The sequence below is a fragment of the Strigops habroptila genome, chromosome 13 (genome assembly GCF_004027225.2).
Source record: "Strigops habroptila isolate Jane chromosome 13, bStrHab1.2.pri, whole genome shotgun sequence".
NCBI classification, from domain to species: domain Eukaryota; kingdom Metazoa; phylum Chordata; class Aves; order Psittaciformes; family Psittacidae; genus Strigops; species Strigops habroptila.
The window spans coordinates 15,016,192-15,035,722 of record NC_044289.2 but is presented as its reverse complement, the minus strand read 5'-3'; the positions used below and the strand labels follow the sequence as shown (position 1 = coordinate 15,035,722).

Below are 19,531 nucleotides of genomic sequence, written 5' to 3'. Positions count from 1 at the left end.
TTGTATGCAGAACATTCAGCAGGAAGTTCAGCAGAACAGTTCTTTGACAGAAGCCATGTCTCTAAATAAATACTACTAACTTGCTCAAAGAGAGCTTGAACAATGTCCTCTTAGCAATGTGAGCAAACCAGTGCCAGGAGTAGCTCACCCACTGCCAAACTCCTGTAAAAAACACATGTCAGAAGAGATATTTGGGGAAATGTTAGTGATACATCAGCACAGTGACTAGCTGGGCAGGCTACATAAAAAGTGAGCACTATTTGACTTTGAGAGCTGCCTTTCTGCTCTTTCTTGCATGGCAAAAAACTAGAGGGTTAAGTCCCACTATTTCCAAACATCAGTTTTTTCAGCAAGAGAAGTTCAAAGAAGTAGGAAGCTTTATTGCATACTGATTTCTCCCTGCCTAGAGCTTCAGCTTTCAGCCTAGATCACAGAGCGGGCCTCAATTCATTCCAGTTACAGAAGATACCAATTATGCTTATCATTAAAGAGAATGCACAAGAGAGAGATTGGCAGTCAAAGCAAGGCAGTGCTTCTGGAGCTCGTGCCCTGGTCACAATACCCATTTTAAACAGTGTACCCTTGTGCAGTTCTGGCTTCCATATCTGCATTTACCACAGGTAAAAGTTACAAAACAACACATCGACTGAAAATGGAGTTATATTCAACACTGTCCCTCCCCATTATACAAACAGCAGCATAACAGGGCCAGTAACACCCCCTACAGCAACCCTGGGCTGGAGCAGTGTGGTATCTTCTCAGTTTGAAGGGACAGCCATTCCCCAGGCTCTCCTTCCCCTTTCATATTCACCTACACAGTTCCTTCAGGAGTTCCTTCATCTCACTGGCCTCCAGCCTGTTAGACTAACAAATCAAGAACCACAAAGTAATACAGTAGAAAATTAAGTCCTTTGCATCTGCAGCAATGTGTAGGTTGCTACTCGGTCTGTGCTCTCAGGCCAATGACTTAATACTTATGGTAAGAGATTCCCACCCCCCCCACCCAGTTGGAATCCTTTGCTCAAGTATTTTAGACACAGAAAGAGAATGTCTCCAAATTTAGGAAAGAATCAGGTGTAATAGAAATCCAGTGGACCACCTTCTTTAAAGGGAACACAAAACTGTGTGGAAAAAGACTGTCCATTCCTTGGCTGACTTGGAACTTCTTACGTGATGTCCTTCTTCCTTGGGGGCCGGTGAATGTTCCTCACCACACACTTCACCATCCACTCGATTCCTTCGTTCACTCCCTTGCTAAGGAAATAAATAGACAAGATTTAAAACCAACGACAACCAACCAAGAGCAAAACCATGGCTCATGCAGCCCCTGAGCCCCTACAATAGCAAGTAAAAGGTTCTGCCCTGCAGTTATTTATTGGCATGACTATGTTAGCTTCTCACACATGCAAACAATGGAAGGCTGACTGCTTTTAATGAGTATAGAAACTCCATCCTTACTTTGGAGCCTGTACAAGTCTACATCCCATTTAATTAGCCATTAACTCTATGGAAACCTTGGGATGAGCAAGCATCACACCTCTGCTCTGCACAGCTTCCCAGCCAGGACTTCCAAAGTTCATGTTAGTGCAAACTCCGACAGAGATTTTGTAAGGGAATTCCACACAGAAGTGTTCGTACAAACTCCACAGCTGAAAAGGTTGCACTGGAGAAGATTATTATCTAATACTTCTCTTCCAGTCAGTGCTTAACCATTGTTCTTGTGGCTATCATCTGCTGAATGGCATTTGAGTCTTAGCAACGCACACAACAGAGGTTTTTCTCCTGGTTTAAGCAGCTTTTCTTATCCTTTGCAGTAGCTTGTACACTAATACAGATAAAACCCAAAGAAATCTGAAAGCTCTGGATTCAGTACAGGCAGCAATTCAGGCAGGAGAATTTCTGGCCATCCGGAACAGTACTTCTGACTTATGCCAAATAGCACTTTTCACCCAAAGAACTGAAAGTTCAACCAAAATATTACAAGACTCAATGTGCAATAGTGACAACAAGGTATCAGGAATCTAGTGGGTTGGTCAAGGTCATGGCAGCAGCTGTGTGTGTGCAGCTGAAGAAGAATCAGCCTCCCAAATGCTGGTCTGCTCTAGTCACTGTATCTTAAACCACTAGCATCCCCAGTGTAAGAGCACTATTGGAGATTGTAATATTATCTACATAACAAAGCTCATCTGCACGCCAAGAAATCCAAAAGCAAGAGCATAAATTACCACCACAGCAATGGAACACTACTCATGTCTCTGGCAGTGTCATAAACAGCTGTATTTCCAGCAGATTTCTTACACAAAAGGAGGAGCTGCAGCAATCAACGACTGCAAAGATTATTGTGTACAGGGAAGGGATGATAAAGGACAAGAACCAGCAGCTCCACGTTGCTGCTCTCAGCCAGTCGTGTATTTTCATTGTGTTTCATATGTGGGATTTACAGATGAAGTTACTGACCCTGTGCAAGTCCAAGGTTCACAAACAAGGATCTGTATCTGCTGGGAAGGCAGCACAGCTCTCCCTCAGGACTATTAAATCCCATAATACTGCCCCTGCTTGTTGCGACTCCCTGCAGCTGCTCAGTTAACCAGCACCCCATCCGTTCTCGTACTCACCCAGTAAGAGCAGAGCAGGCTTGGGTCAGGCAGTCTCTCTTCCCAATTTTGTTAATGCAGTCACTAAATGCTGTCTTGATGTCAGGGATTGACAGGCAAGTCTGCAAGGGAAACCAGAGAAGAGCTTGCTTTCTACACTACAAGAGATGGTGAGCTTTCCTCCCAAATGAATCCTACCACATCCACAGCTGTGCTTCAGTCAGGGGTGGCACAATGCTGTAAGGTCAAACCACTCCAAGAGGACACCTATTTACAAAGCCTTCTGAACTGGTAGTTTCACAACTCCAGCAGCCTGGAGACCCACCTCTTTCACCTTGTCCATCTTTGAGGCCTTTGACAAGTCCACTTTTCCCACAGCAAAGTGGTGCTGTAGCAATTTTTTCCTCCAGTTTAAATCCAGGATAATCACTTCTCTTTTCACCCTCTGGTACAATCATGGCTTGCCCTACTCCCACAAAGCTGTCAGCCATTGCTCTCCATAGAAATCTGCATCAGGAAGAGTCTTGCCCCTTGAGGAGATTTTGCACCATTCGCACTGTTACAGCAGAATGTTGCGAATCACAACCTACCCCTGCTTTGGGGGAATGTCCCTTTCCCTTGGATGAAGTACAGTAACACCACTGAAGCACCCAATTCAGAGAAAGCCTTGGTTTAGTTTTTAAGGGGAAGCCATGCCTGGAATCTTGTCTTACAGCAGAGGATGAGGCACATTACCCATCACTTCAACGAGGAGCATCTGAGCTTCTCCATGCTTGGAGAAAAATGTCAGCTGTGGCTTCCCCAGTTCCCGCTCTTTCCACCTCCATAATCCCCGTTACAGAAATGTTTGTTTAGAGATGTGTTTTGTTTTCTCACTGAAACCACACCAACCAAGAGCAAATTTAGGGAAGCTGGGTCTGTAATCACGATAAACACTGCACCAACAATAAAATCCACAGCTGATGGTATCTACCACGCATTCCAGAGGAAACTCACACAACTGGACAAATCTAACTTCCCAAAAAGAATGCACCATAAACCATCTTTTCATGAAGGCTCTTGAAAGGCAAAGTGGTAGTCAGGACTGACCTGCCTGCACAACCAAATTCCTTTTATGAAGGGTTCAGCAACCCCAAGTTAAGATTCAGTAACAGCACACCTAGAAAGGTACCAAGCAGCAAGGTTCCGTTTCTGGAGTCACCTGGAGAAAAGCACGAGCCACTGTTTTAGGGGAAAAAAGGTTGAACTGTAGAGTCTGAATCCAGTTGCCAATCCACTGCAGGAAAGACAATGCTGCTTCAGGATAAAACCTGAAGTTCGGCTCTTTGGCCATCTCAAGAGTAGTCAGTTAGCAGAATGGAACTAAGAAACACCAGAAAGGATGGACAGCCTGGGTAAAACTATTTAATAAAGATTTTGAGCAGCCTGACCTATGTTCTGTGCCATCTTTTACAAGCTCATTTTAAATGGAAACTTCAGGTGGTTTGAATTAAAGCAGCTGATTTAAATCAAACAGGGAAGCCTGTGGTATTCAAGGCTGGAAACTTGGCAGCCATGAATAAGGGCTATTTCCTAACAACTGTATGGAAACTTGACAGTACTATGAGTCTTCAAATAAGTGCTGCTACTACCGTGACTCCTCTCGTTTTCCAAAGACGTAAGGAGGCTTCCCAGCATTCTGGAGATTCCAAACTACATTCCTAAGACGTATTTGAAGATTAGGAAGGCAAAACTTCCTCCCAAAGACATCACACAACCTCCAGTTATTTTCATATCCTATTTTTTCCGCTCAGTTTTTCCAGTATTAACAGTGTTCCAAAATGAGCCATTCTATCCTCAAGTTTTAACAGTTCGTTGTGCTCAAATACACAGCTTTTCTAAACCTTTAAATGGCTGCGTTCACATTAAAATGGCAAATACACATTCTTATTTTGCAGCTTCTTCTGCAGTAGGTAAGCCAGACACCTGACATTGTCTGACTTGAAAGGGACTCCACATGAATCATTATATATTGGGCATTTAATTCCCCTGCAAAGCTTTCCTTTAAAAACCAAACTCCCTCCCACAACACATTAATTAATTACAGAATGATCCAGTTTTGAAGCTGCTGTTAAACACAGAGCATTCCCCTGGTACAACCCCCCCCCCATGTAGGTGTTCTATGCAAACTATGACTGTATTTCACCTCCAAATACAGCCAAAGCCCTCTCCTGCCTGGCAGTGCTGAGCAGAAGCAATTTACCCCTGGGTAGTGGTGCCTATTAACAGCAGAATTCTTTTCTACAAGGAATCATCATCATCATGGCCAAAACATTCTTACACTTGATGCAAATTCAGGCATTTCAGGCACCAAGTCAGAACTCTGGTTAGCTTCCTGTGAGGAATGTAAACTGTAAAAAGACATAAATCCATGCCAGATGTACTGCTGCTGCTGTATTTCACCACACGTCTTCTGTTGGCCTTTAAAGATGAAATCATGATGAATTATCATCTCTCATTTGCAAATACCAGCAAGGTTAAGATACCACTTCTCCTCCCTCATCATGATCCGCAGAGGGAGGCTGGTGAGAATTCCCCACTACAATTATGTGTCTGGAGATTCAGAGCAGAAAAATCTCTACCAATGTTAATCCTGTAATGCCCAGTTTTCTTCAATTCTCCTAGATCAGTGGGAGAGAAACAGACTCCTAGTTTCTCAACCTTCTTTAAGTGAACCTGAACAAATACTGAAAGATGAGCTATGGTCCCCTTAACGATTTGTTAACAGCATCGATGTCTCTGCTCTGTGTCCATATCCAAGATCATACTCTAGGAGTAGACCTCTAAATATACAATTTAAGTATTTATTAAATATATAGAGCAAAACTATACCAAGTGATACAGTTTATAATCTCTTGGCACAGTTCTACAACTGCATAAAGTTTATATATAATCTCTTGTCACAGTTCTGTGACAGCATAAAGGCACTAAATCTGTGGGCTGGTCCCTAAAGGGATTCAGTTGTAGTTTTTGAAAGCCTGTTCCAAATACCTCTTTCCAGTCATGTATGAAGTCTGCTTGTTCTCTCATTTTTCTTTAGTCTGGCCAGGGTGCCAGAAGAGCTGGTGTTTGCAGTACAGCCCTACCAAAATATCCATACACAGCCATAAGGAAAAATGGAGCAGCTTTCCAGGTCACTGCATACAGTGTATTTCTCACCAGCTAAAGGCAAGAGTGCAGACTGCTCCCTGCTGTAAAGCTCTAGTGTTGCAAGGAAATATGAGAGTATCACACAGAAAAGACACAGCAGTGATCACGGCGAAGTCAGGAGCATCAATCAGCAGTTCTGCCTCAATCTCATGCTCTCTCTTAAGTGGAATTACTTCTATTTCTATGAAATATGGAACTACTTCTATTTCTATGACTAGATAATGTTACAATCATGCAAAAAATCTGTTGTGCTGCACACATGAAGCACAACCAAATCCTCCTTTAAAGCCAAAGTGGTTTCTATGGAATTCTCAAGTATTCCCACAAGCACATTCACTGAGAGAGGTGTAAATCCAGGGGAAAGTACCTGGATGCATTTAGGTGGCTTTGAAAGCATCTAACTCACCATCATAATCTGAGCACCACAGCAGCCAGGGCTGCTACCTCCAAATTGCTCTGGGAGTCTCTGGCTCCATCTAGAGGTAATCGCGGCGAACTGCAGTACTGAATTCCAGGTACAATGTGTGGAAAAGAGGTGGAAAACACGGAAAACACGGCACTCAACTCCGTGTTTTCCATGCTGGAGGAGGTGAGAACTGCTCTGGATGTGCCACTTAAGCAGCCACTAACTTGTCAAACACAAAGCAAGAGTTTTGCAGTTCTGGATATGCTACAAAAATCCAAATTACGCTATGAAGAAAAAGCATTCCTTGGAACTCACTGCTGGTTTTGATGGAATGCTCTGAGACAAACAGAATGTTCCATTGAACAGATCTTATCTGGTTATGGGAAAGGGATTATATTGCTTCACATGCATTTGTTGGGCTGTTCCCAGGTAATAGCAGAGCAGCATAAACAAAGTGCACTAAACGTCATTTTGCTGAATAAACAGGAAAAAACACTATCACAAGATAACTAAATCTGGTGCAAGAAAGACCCATCATAGCTACACAGTCTGTTATCCTTACATAAGAAGTTCAAAACAGCTAAGATGGAGTAAGCTGTACTAAGCTCATTTATGCCACTGGAAAAGGGTTGGAGGAGAAAGTCAGTTAAAGCTAAATTCAAAGCCATTATTCCCAGCAGTGGGAAAGTGCCACAGGATCAGCCAGAAAACATGAAAATAGTTAACATGAATGCAGAGCTCAACTTTTCCAAGGCTTATTTGCTCACTTAAGAAGTAATCTGCAATAATCTTACCTCCACATCCTGCTTGTTGGCCAACACCAGAATGGGAACCCCTCCAGAGCCTCACTGGTGATCATCTTCTCCTGTAAAAGCACAGGAACAAGAGCAGAGGTTTAGTCACTTCTGGAAGATAAAGTTGTGCAAATGCTTGACACCAACTATGTGGACCTGGGAAGGAAGCAAGAGGCTCCTTCAAGGTCATTACAGGCCACAAAGGTGAGTCTTGCGTTACAGATAAGAACAGGTTTCAACAAGAAAAGTGCAAAAGCACTGCAGATGTGTCATCAAGTTGGCCACACAGCTTTCCTTCAAGGACACAGGATATGGATGTGACAGCAATGGGAGAACTGTGCCCCAGCACTTCATGAAATCACAGGTGCAGATAAAACACAATGTACTCACCAAAAGCTCTTTTAGATTCTGAGAGCCTCTCCTCATCCGTGGAGTCAATAACATAGATCACCCCGTGAGATTCAGCATAATACTGGAAAGGGATAACCACACATTAGTGCATCTATCCACTCAATTTGTTCCTCTTCCTTGATTTTCTGGGGTGAAATTCTGATACACATGGAAGAGATCAAGCACTTGGAGCCAACAGTCTCCACAGTACACATCTGGAGGAATGGTGACCCACATAATGCACTTCTTTTTCTGTTTGTACTTCAGTACAACAGGTGAAAAGCTTATCAGTCCCCCCAAAACCTTATCTCTACTGGCGCAAACCCTCAGGTATGGGTTGGTAAGTGCTGTCTGTAAACACTAATGCAAATATTAAGCATTATCCTTGTTGATCTTGCAGAGATATAGGTGAACCTCTGGAAAAGTATTCATGCTAAATGATTAGGGTTACCAAGAGGCTGCATCATTCCTGAATGATTCATAATGCTTCTAAAAACCAACTTCTCTAAGAGACAAAACATTTCTAAGAGAAAACAAATAAATCTCCTACCTTGTCCCAAAGAGACTGTAGCTCCTCCTGTCCCCCCAGATCCCAGAACATGAGCCGAGTTTTGCCAACATCAATAGTACCAACCTACAGGGAGAGAAGACAAAATCCAATGAAATGAAAAGTGTTTTCTAAAGCCACAAACACCTGCAAACCCCCCTAAGAAACGTGGGGTAGAACAGACTTCCAGAGGAACAAACCACTCCAGCGGAAATTTAGCTTGATCTCAAGAGTGTAAGCACTGAAGTGGAGTAACTTGGGAGGTTTTAAGACTTCAGGGTTTTTTAACTCATAAGCTAAGAAAGCTGATGTTATTCTCTTACAAAAGACACAGGGAGTTGGGGGATTCAATTTCTACTTCCAGGAACTATTTTGCCCTTGTCAATTATTGAAACATTTCAAACAAGAACCAGCTCTTGTCTAACTGCAGCAACGCTGAAAGAATTCCAAAGAGATTTACTTACTGTTTAAGCCTACAGTGGTTGTGATTTTGGACAGGCTCATCCCTTTGTAGTTCTTGTTTAAATCGAGTTTTAGTTTTGTTCAAGGAAGGTCTGAAAAGGAGTAAAAAAATGTATTTAGTGTCAAACTGGGGTAATCCCAACCCAAACCTGCCTTTGTATTTCTGCAGAATCCAGCTCCAACAGACAGTGCTGTGCCTAACCTTGGAACAAACTCTTCTTGTTCCCAATTTTAGCAAGCAAGAGAAGGGATCACGGGTGATTATGGGATTAGCAAAGCTCCAAATACAACCTTCAAGGCTTATGCTAAGTTTTAAGTAAGAGGGTAAAGTTGCTGCTTTGGTATGACATGAACTAAAATAACTCACAATACAGCTGAAGAAAGAGTGACCTGTCTGCTGGATGTTTGGAATTGCATGTGCCCTCCACACAACCGGGTCATAAACAGCACTTACAGTTTTCCCAGGCATTGTCCAAACCAAGGATTAGGACGCAGTACTCATCCTCTGGAACATGTATTATATAGAGCCCGGACAGCAGGGTATACATCCTGCTCCTGCAACAAGTACCAGGAAACATTAACAAACAGATCACTCCCAAGAGTCTCTCATTCCACAACATGTTTCCCAACACCAGATAAACAAATGACGTTTTTCTTTTATCAGTAACTGTCATATTTCAGCTAATCCAGGCAAGTCACAGATCCAAGGGAGATTTGTGTGAGCAACTCAAGACTGAGTCTTCAAATGCCAGTGAGGGATTATCTTCCAAAGAGCTTAACCTCTTTCTGCATGTTGTACCCAGTGTCCACTGCAAACACAACCCTCACTTAGAAAACCACCCTGTCTGCTTCTGGGCTGCTTCAACAAGAGCTATATAAAACAGTATCACGGGATCTTTAATGGTTGAACTGAAGGCAGTGTATCTTAGAAGTGCATAAAACCTCCTACTTGTCTTAATTTAAGTCTTATAAAGCAACAAACTTCTGTTATGGTATCCACTATCCAAGTGTTTTGTCACCTTACAATGCCATGAAGACAAGGCAGGTAATGTAACTAGCCAAAAGCACAAGACTAAGAACCAAAGTGACACAAACAGTGGCACAGGGTGCTCAGAGAAGCTGTGGCTGCCCCATCCCTGGCAGTGTTCAAGGCCAGGTTGGACACAGGGGCTTGGAGCAACCTGCTCTAGTGGAAAGTGTCCCTGCCCGTGGCAGGGGGTTAGAACTGGATGATCTTAAGGTCCCTTCAACCCAAACCATCGAGGATTCTATGACAAGAGTTGCTAACACGCAGGAAGAAGCACGGGCACCAAAAGCTACGTGTGACTCACACAACATTGCAACAACTCTTCTGTTTCAATACAAAGGGAACCTCAAGGCAAAGACTTTGAGATGCAACCGTCTCCGAGCAAGTGTGCAGATAAATAAGCAATTTGAAGCCAAACAGCGCTCCCTAAAGGGGAAAAAACAGTGTTCCAGCCCACGAGTCACGGATTGCTGGGAATGGGGCACGCGGGGTGACGACGGGGCACCTCAGGGGCACGTCCCATGGCAGGCACCGAGGCCGCAGGTTGGGGACAACCCCTCGGCCCTCTCCCCTTTCGGGCCACCAAGTGACCTTAGACGGGCCCAACTACCGCCCGGACCAGGAGACCCGCCGCCACAGCCTGACGGGGGACAAGGGGGGAACCGGCCCTCACCGCCATTTCCCCCTCACGGCGCGGGGCCAGCTCCCGCACCGGCAGCACCTCACGGTCCCGCGCCATGAGGGCCCCGCCGCCCCCCGAGCGCGGAGAACAGCGCCCGAAACCCGCGGGCTCCTCACCAGGTACCGGAGACACCGCCCGCCGCTCTGCTCCTCAGCGCTCGCCATCGGCACCGGCCGCCGGCGCCATCCCCCGCGGGGCGCGCTGGGAAATGTAGTTCTGGCGCCCATGCGGGGCGTTGCGCGGTGAGGTGACGAGGACTACAACTCCCAGAATGCCCCGGGTGAGCAAGCCCTGAGTCAGCCAGAGAAGCCGGAAGAGGAGGTGATGAGGGTGTCATGGTGGCGGTGCGGTAGGGGAAGGGGGCGCTGAGGGGTGAGTGGGGCCGCCGCGGCCGGGCCTGGTCGGGAGCTGCCGCCACCGCCGGGACGGAGGGGTCGCGCCTCAGCGCCCGGGCTGCGGGAGGAGCGGTGTCCCAGCGCCCCGGAGCGGGCGCCGGGGCGGGGGAGGGCAGAGCCGCGCCGAGCCCGGTGTCTCCTCGGCCTCTCCCATTGCGTTTCGCCGCCTCTTTGCTGCGGGAGCATCGGCCTGGTTCCTCGTGAGGGAAGAAGCAGGACGGGGGTGGATGGTGGCTCCTGCGGACAAGGGCTTGTTATCCAAAAAGTTGCTCGTTGTAAGTAACTTTGGGTCTGTGCTGAGTTTCCTTAAAGGACACGTTTAAACACGCCTTTGTTTTGCTGATAATGGATGAAGAGAGTCTGGAAGCAGCGATTCAGACCTACAATGCCCAACTGCAGCAAGTGGAGCTGGCGCTGGGGGCAGGCCTGGACCCATCCCAGCAGTCGGACTTGATTCAGTTGCAGGAGGACTTAAAGCAGCTGATAGAACTGACTGAATCCAGCCTGGTGTCTGTCAAAAAGAGCAAGCTTCTGGCTACTCTAGATACAAACGCTGCCTCCTCCTCCACCCCAGGAGGTCTCCTGGAGCAGGGCACCAACCCAGACACGTCTGCCCAAGACGAGGAATATGCTGCTTTTAAAGAAGCCATCGCTGAGCTTGGAACTGATGAGACCCCTTCAGTTGATAACAGCGAGATGTCATCAAAGAGGGATGAGGAAACTGATGACCAAAACGAATCAAAGCACAGTGAAGAGGAGAAGGAGTCTGACAGAGAGGAAGAGGAGGAGGAGGAGCTGAGTGGGATGAAGGTTAAAGCCCCCTACTACAGTTCTTGGGGGACCCTGGAGTACCACAATGCCATGATTGTGGGGACAGAGGACTTGGAAGACGGCAGTGCAGGGGTGCGAGTGCTCTACCTGTACCCGACCCACAAGTCTCTGAAGCCCTGTCCCTTCTTCCTGGATGACAAGTGCAGATTCAAAGAGAACTGTCGGTAAAGAAGGAAAAAGGGGTGGGAGGGGGTTTATGTCCTGCTGCTGCTGTCATTCAGAGGGATAAACCTGCTCTGGAAGTGCCATGTTTGGCTTTTTACCTAATGAAATTTGGCCTTTTTACGGTTTTAAAGCATGTCTTGGTGCAGTGGCATCAGCTTGGCTGTTTGCTTCAGCTGATGCAGAGGTGAGATGGGAAATCCCAATGGGAAAGTTGCAGAGAATCAACTGCACACGATCAAGTGGCTAAATTAATAACTGATTGAGTATCCTGAAATAAACCAGCAAAGCTTGGCTGTTGATGGTTCAGGCATTCATGAGAGGCTGGAGAGTCTCCAGCTGTGGAGATGTTCAGAACTTCACTGGGTGAGGCCTTGAGCCGGAGGTTGGACCAGAGACCTGCGTATCCCTGTGATCCTGCTTGTCCCAAAGGAGCAGTGGACTTTTCTACTGGATGTGTCACTAGCAAAGAGCCTAATGCTCTGGGCTGGGAGGCAGTCTTCATTACATGACATAAATAATATGTTCAAGGTGAAAAAGTAATAACTTCTGTGGCCTTAGAGCAGCTCCAGTGCCTAGAGGGGCTTTGGACAAGGGCCTGGAGGGACAGGACAAGGGGAATGGCTTTAACCTGCCAGAGGGGAGATTGAGATGAGCTCTGAGGCAGAAGCTCTTCCCTGTGAGGGTGCTGAGGCGCTGGCACAGGGTGCCCAGAGAAGCTGTGGCTGCCCCATCCCTGGCAGTGTTCAAGGCCAGGTTGGACACAGGGGCTTGGAGCAACCTGCTCTAGTGGAAGGTGTCCCTGCCCGTGGCAGGGGGTTGGAGCTGGAGGAGCTTTAAGGTCCCTTCAACCCAAACCATTCCATAATTACCAGTGCAGACCCATCACCCCTGACAACTTGTTTGCATTCCCTTTCAGGAGGGAAGGCATTTTTATTTCAAGGCTGCTCCAATGAGGTCAATAACTCCTCTTCCACCTTCCCTGGCAGGTTTTCCCATGGTCAGGTCGTGTCTGTGGAAGAGCTTCAGCCATTCCAGGAGCCCAACCTGAGCACCCTGGAGGTGGGCTCATCCTGCCTGGCGAAGCACAGCGATGGGATATGGTACACAGCAAAGATAACTGGTGAGTCCGAGTGTGCTTTGCAGGATTCGGTGTGGAAGATGGAGGCTGATGCTTATGTGGATGTAAAATTGGCTGTTTTGGTTAATGGTACAAAGGCTGCAGCCCTGCACTGGAAATCTTGACGTAGCTGAGAAAATACTCTGCATTTTGTCAATTTGGGAAGGGAATAGGCCAGGAAACAGGAGAGCTCAGACAAAAAGGACACACAAAGAGCAGGAATGTGGAAAGGAAATGACTGTGTCCTGGTTAACTGCCCAGGAAGGGAGGAGGCAGGTGCTGCAGGGATTTGCAGGCATGTTAGGTTAGAATTGCAATCATCTCCTTTTGTTTAACCAGAAAGCAGGGACTGGCCCTGCCCATCACCTCCTGATACAGGCTCCCCCTGGCCTGGGAATTCTCTTTCCGTCTTTGCCTGTTATTAGGTCCAAGGGGAGCAGGTCTAACTTCTCTTTGATTCAGTTTCCAACAACCCATCTTCATTTTTAGGAATAAACCTTTAAATCTCAACAGAGGCATTGTGGAAATAGCTTTGCATTGCAGCAGGTGCTTCTTCCTCCCAGACAAAAGCACAAAGAAAAACCCGATTTTCTTTAAAACACATGTTCCTTTGGCCTTCCCCTCTCCCGTAGCATTCCCTGGAGCTAACTGGGTTAGAAAGCCCTCTGCCAGTTGTGTTTGGGAGGCTTAACTGGAGCTCTTGTCTTTGCTTTTCCTCTGTAGACATTGACAGTGGTTACTACACGGTGAAGTTTGATTCTCTGCTGCTCAAGGAAGCTGTTGTGGAAGGAGACAGTGTCATTCCCCCGCTGCGAAGCGAAGAGGCTGCTGAGGCTGCTGAGTCTGATGAAGACAGTGTTGATGATTCTGGTTATGCTAAAGGTGTGAGCAAAACAGCTGGAGATCTAGGTCTGCCTTTCTCTGGGACCTATGGAATTAGTTTCCTGGAGCTGCCCTTAGAAGTGTCTCACCTCTGATGAAAGAGCAGCTCATCTCTTTGTGTGTTGCTGAGCAGTAATTAGCTGTCATGTTATAATTGCAAACTAAAACCTTTGGTTTATGCAAACTGCTGGCCCATGGGTTAATGAAGGTTGGAGGTTTCCATGGGAACTTCCAACATGTGAAAGAAGAAGGTTTTAAGCAGAGTTCCAAGCTCTGAGTCTGCTGCTTCTGTGCCTGGCTGAGTTGAGCTGATAAGTGAATGGGGAGACTTCCTCACCTCTGGGAGCTCCATGTAGCTACACAAGAGTAGGAGACCCCAGTAACACTGAGTGTTTGGTCCTTCCAGTGCCTCGATGAGGTTGCAGGAACAGCCAGGCCCTGTTTGAAAGCTGACACAGAGAGAGCCCAAGTGACTTCTTTGAGATTAGACAGGCAGCACCGTCCCTGTGCCAGTGCCACAGTTATGTCACGGGGACAAAGTTGTGTCCTGGAGCTCTTTACATGGCACCTAATAGAGATTATTGGATCCTAATAACACAAAATTAGCATTGTGGCCTAGAGGAGCCTCATACCAGAGACATGAGCTGGAGGCACAGAATAAGTATGACATTCCACTGTGCCAAGGTTTACTCTGATGGTGTCTGTCAGTCTCTATTTCCATCCTGGAAGGAAGGAAAAGAAGCATAAAAACTCCTGGAGGGTTCTGCCTGGAACTGTGAGGTGATACATGCATTAAATCAAGTGAGATCTCATTTAAGTGACTTGCTGTGCAATGTTCATGAAAGTGAGAGCTCAGTAGGAACCAAATAGGGCTGGAGGAGCATCCACATGGTTCTGGGGTGGGAGAAGGAGATTGTACTGAGGGGTTTTCATGCTGTGTGGGTGCCCCAGGTGAAGGTTTTGCACAGCAGCTTTGTTTCCGTGTTTCACTGATTCTTCTTTCCTGTGCCACAGTGATAGATTCAGGAGTTCCAGAGAATGGGGAATGGTCTCCTGCGTGCAGCTCCTCCTTCGGTGGCTGGGAAGCTCATACTCGTGGTATCGGCTCCAAACTGCTTGTTCAGATGGGATATGAGTTTGGAAAAGGTAAGGGAGAAGGATGGGGGTCCTGCTGCTGCAAGAGCCTGACCGCCTCCGTGGTTCCTAAAGCTAGGTAGGAAAACCAAGGTTTTGGGTGAAGCTAATGCTTCTCTGTGCTGAAGAGCCTGTTGGATAAGGCTGGAGCTGTGTGAGGAATCACAGCTGTGTTGGGAGGCGAGGAGGGATAACTGGGTTGATGGAAGTAGAGGCACATGTGTGCACCAGCCCCTCTATGGTAATAGCAAAAAGTGGAGGCATGTGGAACCGTGGTCAAGTTGATGATTAAAGCCGTGAGAACTGTTGTGTGAGGTGTTCAAAGGCTTTAGGTGGAAGGGAACTGATCTGTGGAGCTTCTGATGTCTGTATTAAAGCATCTTCTGGCTCTAGACACAGACTTCAAAGCCTGCTCAACCAGCTTCTCCCTACACAGCTTGTATTGAGCCTCGGGGGCTTTGGGAGGGCAGTCTGCTGCTTGCAGTCGTCTCTGGTTCTCCCAGAGGAACCAAACCAGTTTGAAGAAGAACCTGCCTTGAGAAGCTGAGAATGTGGTGCTGAACCTGGTTTGACAGAAACCGGCCTGACTGATGAACTCGGGTGTTTTATCACGTATCTTCTGCTGTCAAAGGCTCCTCTCATAGTGTCTGCATCCACCGAGCTGTGGCCTTTGCTGCTCCCCTTGACTTGGGTGGTGGTTACAGCTTGTTGTACCTCGAGAGCCTGTTGAGTTGTTCTAAGCTTGTGTCTGTGAGTGTGAGCTTGTGATGGGAGGTGACTCGGAGAGGGGGTGTCCTCACTCGCTCTAATCACTTGGTGTCTCCTCAGGGTTAGGGAAGAACTCCCAGGGCCGAGTGGAGCCAGTGCAGGCTGTGGTACTGCCTCGAGGGAAGTCCCTTGACCAGTGTGCTGAGGTGCTCCAGAGGAGGAAACAGGGGAAGCTGGATCCAGGCAAATCCAGGAAGTGCCGAGCAAAGGGAAGCAGCCGGAAGCCTTCCCACAACGTGTTTGACTTTCTGAATGAGAAGCTGCGAGGGAAGAGCTCTGGGGAGAAGGCTGGAGGGATGGCACCACCCAGGAGGAACAGCAAAGAGATCTACCACGCCAGCAAGAGCACCAGGAAAGAACTGAGTGTCCGCCTGCTCCAGACAGTGGAGAAGATCGAGCAGACACAGAGGGATATCATAGGAATCCAGCAGGCCCTGGAACGCAACATTGGACGGTAGGAAAACAGCCTCTTTGGGAGTGCAGGGTGGGCTGAGAGTTCTGGTGCTGCTGGGAGAAGGGGTGGGCTTGAAATGAGGTATAGGAGGAGTAAGTGATGTGTGTGGATGAGACCTAAGGGGAAGAGAGAGGCTTTAGCGTGTGCTTCAGACCAGCTTGGACACTGGCAAATGTGTCTGTGGTCTTGTGGCTGGAATTCAGGCTGTGGTGAAGAGAGGAAAGGTGCTGGCGTCCTTTCTTTCTCATGCCCATCTCTTCAGTGTTGTTGAACGTCACAGGAGGATGTTTTCTAGCCCCAAGTGTGCTGAGCATCAGGTTCTTCCTGGCTTTCAGCAGGTCACTTGTGCAAATCCCCCAGGAAAGGGCAAACCCTCCTGGGATGATGACAAGCCTTTGATCTTACCATGCAGGATGACTTTGCCATTGTGCTTTTTGCTTCCAGGCACAGCGTTGCTACGGCTCAGCTGAAGGAGAAGCTGGCTAATGCCCACAAACAGCTGGGGCAGCTGCAGGCCCAGGAAGCCAGCCTGCAGCAGGAGCAGAAGAAAGCAGACACACACAAGAAGATGACTGAGTTCTAGTCTCTGGGAGAGGTGTTTGACTGCAGTGGTTGTCCTTCTGGTCAGCCCCAGTGCTCACAGCCTCCGAGCCTGGGTGAGCCATCCTGCTCCTCCGGCCCTCAGGCTGGAGCCTGTGTGGCGCGCTTGCGCTCGCCGGCGCCCGGCCGTGCAAATTATGGGATGAAAAGCAGTAATTCCTAAACCCAGATTGGCTCTGAGCATTGCTGGGAAGGGGAGGAGCACACATCCTGGAAGCAGTCAGTGGGCCTGAGCCTTGTATAAAGGCTGGCCACAAGAAATAGGATTCTCTGCTCTCTTGCACACTCCTTTGCTATCACTACAGAGTCTGTAGCTCCTTGCGTGGTAACGCTGCTGGCTACACACCAGCTGAGGAGGGGCTTTGAAAGCCCCACATCCTGCCATCAACTGGGGCTTGTGTTGGCAGCCAACTGACAAACAGGAGCAGAGGCAGGCCCGAAGCAAAACAGGTTTGTGCTGGGTGAAAACAACAAAGGCAAATGGCTTCAGCTGCTCTCTGCCTTGTGGGTTTTGCCATAGGATTCATCTGAGAAAGCAGTTTTTTGGGGGAGCAGCTCCTCGTAGCCCCAGTGTAATGAACAGACAGAAAACTGGCAGCTTGGAGGTGGGTACTCGTGGCCTCAGGCTTCAGATTTCATCTGTTTGGGTGTAAGAGTATCCCAGGACATGCTGTAGTCTCATTGACTTGGCATGGGAAGCCACGTGGCTCCATCTGTGGAGTGCCAAAACGGGGGGGAATAAGAGACAGCAGAGTAACAGATCCGCAAACCTCCCACTTGTTCTGTCCCAGGTGGCTCCACGGACACGGGTCCTTTTCTTAACATCCCTCAGGACCCAGATCCAGGCCCTGGGTGAGCACAGAGATGGGTCTGTGTGAGGCAGCCCTGCCTGTGGCAGAGCTTTAGGCTGGGCTGGAGGCAGGTTGAGCAAGAGAAGTGCCCTTCCCTGCAGCATGGACAGTCTGGACAAGGAAGGATGTCGTCTCCTTCAGGTTATATTGTGCATTGGTGGCAGCCAGTCCTTGACCCAGAGGAGATGGTGGCTGCATCAGACTGTTTCTGGTGGGACTGGTGCAGTGGAATTGCTTTTAGAAGAAAGAAAGGTTTTCAATTTCATGCCAGTATCTTCAGGACGATATTTTTTCCTTAATTTAAGGAATCAGTTTCCTTTTATTCCGTGAGTCATTTTTCTAATGAGAACTTTTGCTCCTTTGCTACCACCTTCTCTATGTGTTGGAAAGGTGTCAGCCTGGGCAGGGCTGCACCGACCCGGAGGGTCAGGCTGCCAAACTCACCAGAAAGCCTGAGGCCGAAGGAGATGGGATCAGAGCTGTTCACATCATGTGGGATTCAGCATTGCTGCACACACCCCTTGGGGAACACAGCGACAGCAGAAGTGAACAGGGTGAACATCATCAGGAAACCTGTTGGTGACTTTCTCCTCCTGGATCCTGCTGTGATGGACTCTGCTGATGGGAAAGGTGCTTGTGGACTGCCCTAAGCCATCGGCATCGGTTGGTTTGTCACAAAATTTGCTGTATTATCTTCATTGTGCTGGGCTTGGGTTCTCTGCACTGGGCTTAACTCAAGGGTTTAACAAGGGTTGCTCAGTGCCCTTTGCTCCCAAGTGACTGTTTCCCACACTGGAGTGTTGACAAGGATTAATGTGCCCAGCTTAGCATGAGTGTGTGCTGAGGCAGCACTGGTGAGCTGAGCTGGGCAGAGAAACTTCTTGGGCTTGCTTTGTGCTCTGACACCGTTTAACATCATCACCTCTTGAAGAACTGAGGCTTGTGTCTTGGCTGAGTCGTGTTTTAATCCTTCCTTGGGATTTCCAAAGCCTTACTTGTGAGACTCCTGTTGGAACGGCTGCTGCCTCCCTCCCAAGGCAATTCACATCCCTGGTGAATAAAGTTGGGGTTTATTTTATCCCTCTCTCCTTGTGAGGCGTTGTTCATTTGCAAAGTAATGTGGTGACCCATTCTTTTCCCTACATTCCCTGGGGATAGAGGGCTGGGACTCAAACCAGCCGGGTGGGAAGCAGAGGGTGCTCTTGCAGAGCCCGTTGGTGGTGCTGCTGACAGCCAGGGCGGGGAGAAACCAGCCTCCTATTGGGTGCAGCAAGAACCTCGGCAGCCCAGGAAGCTGTGGTGTGCGCTGCATGGTATCTGCTCGGAGCCATCTGCTCTGGAAGGAGCTGAAGAGGGCTGGGAGAGCTCACATCAAGATGTTTGAACTGTTCGGGAGCACCTAATTAGGAATAACCTTGGGATAAAAGAAGCCAAACCCTCCAGGTTGGCTGGCACGGCGGAGAGCATGGTCGGATCCCCGCTCTTCACACTCACCAGCCTTTGAGTTTCTGCAAGGTAAGTGGTGGCTGTTTTCTCGCCTGGTGAACTTGGGTATCTGCAACTAAACCGGGGTTGAAAAGTACTTTATATAGAGGAATTGCAGCATTCTCGACACGCTGGTGCAGCAAGCTGGATGGGGCAGGCAGGATTCCTGCTCCGCAGCAGGGAAGCAGGAGCCGGGGTGAACTCGGGCTGTGAGGAGAGCTGAAAGCTTTGTGCTGCTCAATGCTTTGTGCTCTGGAAGCATCTGCTCTTAGAAAGGAAGAAGAGGAGCTTGAGCTGGGTCTCAGGCTTGAGCCTGGAGGTTGAGTGGGAACTGATTCCTTTGTAGTGAATGAAGTTGAGTTCAGAGGTGTGGGGAGCCGGGTCTTTAACAGAGAGATTCCTATGGGGAGGGGACTGGAGGATTTGCTGGTGTGTGGAAGGGCTCTTGGGGGACTGCTGAGCTCCTGGCTGCAGATGAGGAGGCTTGAGAGAGTGGGGGCACTGAAACGCTGTCCTTTAAACCTGAAATGATGCGAAACTGCTGAATCTGTGGCAAGAAAACCACTGTGGTAGCAGGTGATTCCCGAGAACCCCGTTTCTACCTCCATAATCCACCTATCCTGTGTTTTGGAGCCTGACTTCCCCTGCCTGCCGCACCGAGATCTCTGCTGGTGTCTGCTGTGGCTCAGCTCTGCAGGAAACCTCTCGAGCAGGTTCTCAGCTTCTGCTTGCGAGTGCTTTTCTCTGCCCGAGTGAGC

At 48.2% G+C, this 19,531-nt stretch overlaps 2 protein-coding genes across 2 annotated transcripts; one reads left to right on the top strand and one right to left on the bottom strand.

The window, feature by feature from the left end:
- Positions 1-2,611: 2,611 nt before the first annotated feature.
- Positions 2,612-10,295, bottom strand: ARFRP1 (ADP ribosylation factor related protein 1). The gene is given in 8 exon segments (XM_030503147.1): positions 2,612-2,716; positions 6,984-7,027; positions 7,030-7,054; positions 7,363-7,455; positions 7,924-8,006; positions 8,385-8,474; positions 8,837-8,937; positions 10,208-10,295. Coding segments are annotated over 7 exon segments (534 nt in total). The 5' UTR covers positions 8,931-8,937; positions 10,208-10,295.
- A 182-nt stretch (positions 10,296-10,477) lies between these two features.
- On the top strand, positions 10,478-16,528 carry ZGPAT (zinc finger CCCH-type and G-patch domain containing). Its single transcript, XM_030503070.1, has 6 exons — positions 10,478-11,481; positions 12,469-12,602; positions 13,323-13,481; positions 14,496-14,627; positions 15,444-15,837; positions 16,282-16,528. Exons 1-6 carry the CDS (start codon positions 10,832-10,834, stop codon positions 16,418-16,420), a joined length of 1,608 nt encoding a protein of 535 aa, XP_030358930.1. The 5' UTR covers positions 10,478-10,831; the 3' UTR covers positions 16,421-16,528.
- The last annotated feature ends 3,003 nt before the right edge of the window (positions 16,529-19,531 follow it).

Coding starts and splice junctions, on each gene's coding strand:
- ZGPAT (XM_030503070.1), top strand. CDS start 10,832: ATGGATGAAGAGAGTCTGGAAGCAGCGATTCAGACCTACAATGCCCAA. Junction 13,482..14,495: donor TGATTCTGGTTATGCTAAAG/GTGTGAGCAAAA, acceptor CCTGTGCCACAG/TGATAGATTCAGGAGTTCCA. Junction 15,838..16,281: donor CTGGAACGCAACATTGGACG/GTAGGAAAACAG, acceptor TTTTGCTTCCAG/GCACAGCGTTGCTACGGCTC.